Source organism: Pyrus communis, chromosome 16 (assembly GCF_963583255.1).
Source record: "Pyrus communis chromosome 16, drPyrComm1.1, whole genome shotgun sequence".
In the NCBI taxonomy this organism is placed as follows: Eukaryota; Viridiplantae; Streptophyta; class Magnoliopsida; order Rosales; family Rosaceae; genus Pyrus; species Pyrus communis.
Genome location: NC_084818.1, coordinates 15,291,075 through 15,295,514, shown reverse-complemented (window position 1 = coordinate 15,295,514; position 4,440 = coordinate 15,291,075). Strand labels below are relative to the sequence as shown.

The 4,440-nt window shown below is 39.3% G+C and overlaps 1 protein-coding gene and 1 pseudogene across 1 annotated transcript; both read right to left on the bottom strand.

Moving 5' to 3' along the window:
• Positions 1–277: 277 nt before the first annotated feature.
• LOC137719871 (pentatricopeptide repeat-containing protein At2g35030, mitochondrial-like) lies at positions 278–1,982 on the bottom strand (annotated as a pseudogene).
• Positions 1,983–2,046: 64 nt separating this feature from the next.
• Positions 2,047–3,574, bottom strand: LOC137720542 (histone H3.3). Its single transcript, XM_068459627.1, has 4 exons — positions 3,444–3,574; positions 2,841–2,989; positions 2,632–2,722; positions 2,047–2,539 (listed from the first exon to the last, which is right to left on the bottom strand). Exons 2-4 carry the CDS (start codon positions 2,987–2,989, stop codon positions 2,369–2,371), a joined length of 411 nt encoding a protein of 136 aa, XP_068315728.1. The 5' UTR covers positions 3,444–3,574; the 3' UTR covers positions 2,047–2,368.
• Positions 3,575–4,440: the final 866 nt, after the last annotated feature.

The window sequence follows — 4,440 nt, the reverse complement described above, 5'->3', positions numbered from 1 at the left end:
ATAAACATACACTCATATTTAATTATGCTCAATAGTTTCGTTTAATTTATTGAATTTGATAGTTAAAAATAAAAAAGTAATGTGTGACAAGCTAAAAAAAAATATCTAAAAATCACTTCTCAAAAATAATTTGTGGAGAATATACGAGTCTCGTTCTCCTAGACTTGACCACTTATCGTTCAATCTTAATTCAACAATGAAGGAGAAAGTACAATAAAAATGTTAAACAACCACATACGGTTGGATTAAGATCGAATAGTGGATTACCACAATTTTCTTAGACCATGGGGTTTAGGAAAACAGGCCTGGAGAATAAATTTGATGCAACATCCCTTCATTGTCCGGCAGTTGCGAATATGTTGGACAACCAGACATAAGGCCCGGAACTACGAGGATTCAAATCTAATATATTCTTTGCAGCCAGCTCCCCTATTTCTACGTTTACGTGAACACTGCAAATGGCATCTGTTGGATTGTGTTGCAAGCCTTCTCTAACTGACCTGCTCAACACAAAATGCCAAGCAAGCAAGCATAATGCTCCGATCTAGGAGCAATGCCGTATCTACAGACCATCGAGCCAAGGAACTTCAAGCTCTCGTTCACTTTCCCTGCATGAGCACAAGCAGATAACAAGCGAAGATATGTTATACCGTCTGGTTCTAAGCCACAGACCGCAATCTGGTTGAAGAAATCAAGAGCTTTCTCATAGAGATCATTCTGTGCAAAAGCAGCAATAATGGTATTCCATGAACGAGGTCTGGAAGCTCAATTTGTTTGAAAACTCACACGGCATCAATGATCGCACCACATTTGCTGTACATGGTAATCAAAGCGTTATATAGGGAGAGGTTTGATTCAAATCCATGTTTAATAATGAGCAGAAGAGCTTGTCTTCCGTTTTTAAGCGATGCAAGACTAGAACAGGCAGCAAGAACGGAAACAAGGGTCCATTTATGTGGATGCAGACCAATATCAAGCTTTTGTGCATAGCCTGTAGATGAAAAGGCATGTCAGGGGACAAGTGATTAGGACAATGCCTTAGAAATCGACACAGACACAACAAACTAGTTAAGCTTTCGATAAACATTTGAAGGAGAAAAGGAAAGCCTGATAAATTAGGACAATGGTTTAGAAACTCGAAGAACATTTCCTGAGCAGTGAGCACATTAGGCATGGAAGATGTTGACCTAATTGAAGTACTACGAGAAGTGCAAGCAAATCAATGTCGTATTAGGTAAGGATTGGAGCTGTAACGTTGTCACTTACATCACGAGTGCAAGTAGAATACCCTACTAAGAAATTTTAAGGTTCCTCCAGATTGAAGAGTGAATTGCACTGAATTTGATCAAATAAAGCTCTGGCATCTTCCATCTTTCCCTCCTTAGAACAGACCGTGAGCATAGCTGTCATTGCAACCGCAATTTTCTCCAGCATCTGCTCGTACAATTCCCTTGCTTCATCAAACTTGCCGTTCTCCACATACCCACTAATCAGCGCTGTCCAAGAAACAGCACTCTTGCGAGGCCTGCAATCAAACAGTGCTCTCTCTCTCTCTCCCCTGTCTTAGCGTACCCATCAATCATTGCAGTAGAAGAAATCACATTCCTCCTCGGCATGTCTTCAAATATCCTACTAGCTTCCTCCAGCACATCATATTTCACAAACCCCGAAACCATAGCATTCCCAGAAGCGACAATTTTTTCGGGCATCCGTCGGAAGTACTTGAAAGCGTCATCGACCATCTCATTCTCGACGCATCGGCTAACATGGAATTCCAGGACATCACATTCCTAACAGGCAGCTTCCGATTCCCCCAAAAGACCCATTTTTCCAGTACACAGTAATGATAGCATTCCTTGTAGCTTCAATCGTTCGATGGAGTAACGTTTGACAGGTCAATTTTAATCAAAAGAAACCTAAATTCCAGTATTCTATTTTGTTGGATCACAAAATTGAAATCAAATTTCAAATTACCAACCCATTTCAACGATTCAAACATTCATCATCAACCATCCAACGCAAATACCTAAAGATGGAACAAGGAGAAATAACAAACTACACTGGATTACAACGAAATATTGTTCAATAGCGAGGCTGCAGACAACCAAATGAACAAAAAAACGCAAATTAAACATCTCTAGGTTGTTCATATTCTACGAAACAAACCAACCAAAAGCAACAGCATATCTTAAAGATTGTTTTGCCTATAACCATAATATCTGACTACATCTTGTACCAAACCCTAGCCACCTATCATCCTATCACAAAAAACACCGCCCTTCTGTCCGCGAAAGCATTATATATATCAGCCTTCATTCCCATCTGCAGCCACCACAATTACCCCGCCGTTGCAAGGCAGGCAGGTCACTTAAGCACGCTCACCCCTGATCCTCCTGGCAAGCTGGATATCCTTCGGCATGATGGTAACCCGCTTGGCATGGATAGCGCAAAGGTTGGTGTCCTCAAACAGACCCACCAGGTAAGCCTCAGCAGCCTCCTGCAGTGCCAGCACTGCGTGGCTCTGGAAACGCAGATCAGTCTGCAAACACAAAATCCAAATAGAAATTCATGAATGCATTCACTTCGAGGCACATAACCAAATCGACTTAACAAGTTACAAACAATAAATACCTTGAAGTCCTGGGCAATTTCACGAACAAGCCTCTGGAATGGCAGCTTCCTGATCAACAGCTCAGTACTCTTCTGGTACTTACGGATTTCACTGCACAAGACATTCCAATCAATACATAATTCAGACCAAACCACATACCCATCAAGAAACAACACCGAAAACCTTTAGCAACAATGAACAACAGAAGAAAGAGGATCAATTGACTTACCGAAGAGCAACGGTACCAGGGCGGTATCTGTGGGGCTTCTTGACTCCTCCAGTGGTTGGTGCAGACTTACGGGCAGCCTTGGTTGCGAGCTGCTTCCTGGGAGCCTTTCCTCCAGTTGACTTACGAGCAGTTTGCTTGGTACGGGCCATCTAAATACACACAGCATTACGAAGGTCAGTATATATTTAATCACAACCACCCCTTTCACTTTACAAAAATCATACCCTCTATTTGTTCAGCCAAAATTATGAAACAAATTTTCCGAGCAACCAATACCTTCCACAGATACGGATCTAGATCACGTTTACAGAAATCGAATTAATAAAATTAGGTTTTTTCATTAATCCCATATTATTAGCTAAACCAAAACCCAGAAGCCCCGAAATATTTTCATTCAAATACGGAAAAACCCTAAATAATAACACTGAAATATCATAATTATTTCATATCTTTAGATCTTCACATAAAAATACGATAGCAATGTAAAACCCTAAATCCATATCAAAATAGAAAGAAAACGGAATCGAAAATGAAAAGTAAACCCTAATTCAAGTAAGAAACATTAATTAAATTTATAAAAAAACCTTCTAACAAAATTCATACCTCTGCTTGCTTCGCGCTCCGTTCGCCTCGGTCTTCTCTTTCTTCGAACGAACAAAAGTTTTGGACGTTCAACAGGTTAAGGCGTATATATAGGGTGTGATTGTGAAGTGGCAGGGGATCGGACGGATGCAATTCAGTATCCGTGTGTTTTCTCTTAGTTGTATCTAACGGTCAAGGAGGGGCTTGGTTGTGTTTTCTCCCTTTGAATGTCCGGTTGTGATTTGATTTTACATTGGTGACGCAGATCGCTATTGACTAATACTGGATTCCTATTGGTCGACATCTTTTCATATGGATGCAAACTTGTGTAATATTTTTGTTTTAAACGGGGAGTTGAATTAACGTTACGTGGGAATTTTTAATTTTAAAGTTTATATTATATTGTAGCTAGCTTGACTTTTGAGACGGTGCGATTCCGGGTATAGAACCTCCATTCAAATACGAACTCTCGCCGATCCATTTTTAGTAGCAACTAATTATGGGTTGAAATAATATTTGACTCGGAGTAGAAGTACATAACCGTCTCATATAATATCGAGTTTTGTAGTGAGATATCAATCTATCAACAATGTGTTTGAAATAGATCATGTATTTAAAAATAAAAATAAAAACGTCTCAAGTTCAAATTCTTTATGAACCAAACAACACTCACACTCCCCATTCGAGTGGGTTTGGAGCGATGATTTCTGTGTGGTGGTGGCAAGTGTTGCAGACAATTACGTCTCACTCAATTGTATGCGTTTTATGCAAGATCTAACCTTTGTAAAAATCCATTTTGCAGAGTTGTCTCTGAGATTTCAAGGACCCTATGTGAAATTTATCAAAGGGGCCATTCTTATAAGACATCTTAAAAAAAATTGAATAACATATTGATGCTAAAACGCAATATTGAAATAAACTTTAAAACTAACCAACCATCTGTTTCTAAATGTTATTAAATGTAAAGAAAACTACAAATTAACCATAGTACTTATAACTAACGATAAGTTCAATCTAA

Bases quoted from the DNA above. Each gene is read 5' to 3' on its own strand.
- LOC137720542 (XM_068459627.1), bottom strand. From the start codon at position 2,989: ATGGCCCGTACCAAGCAAACTGCTCGTAAGTCAACTGGAGGAAAGGCT. The intron at 2,723-2,840 runs GTAAGTCAATTG...TGTCTTGTGCAG, and splicing joins CCTGGTACCGTTGCTCTTCG to TGAAATCCGTAAGTACCAGA. The intron at 2,540-2,631 runs GTATTTATTGTT...TTGTGTTTGCAG, and splicing joins AAATTGCCCAGGACTTCAAG to ACTGATCTGCGTTTCCAGAG.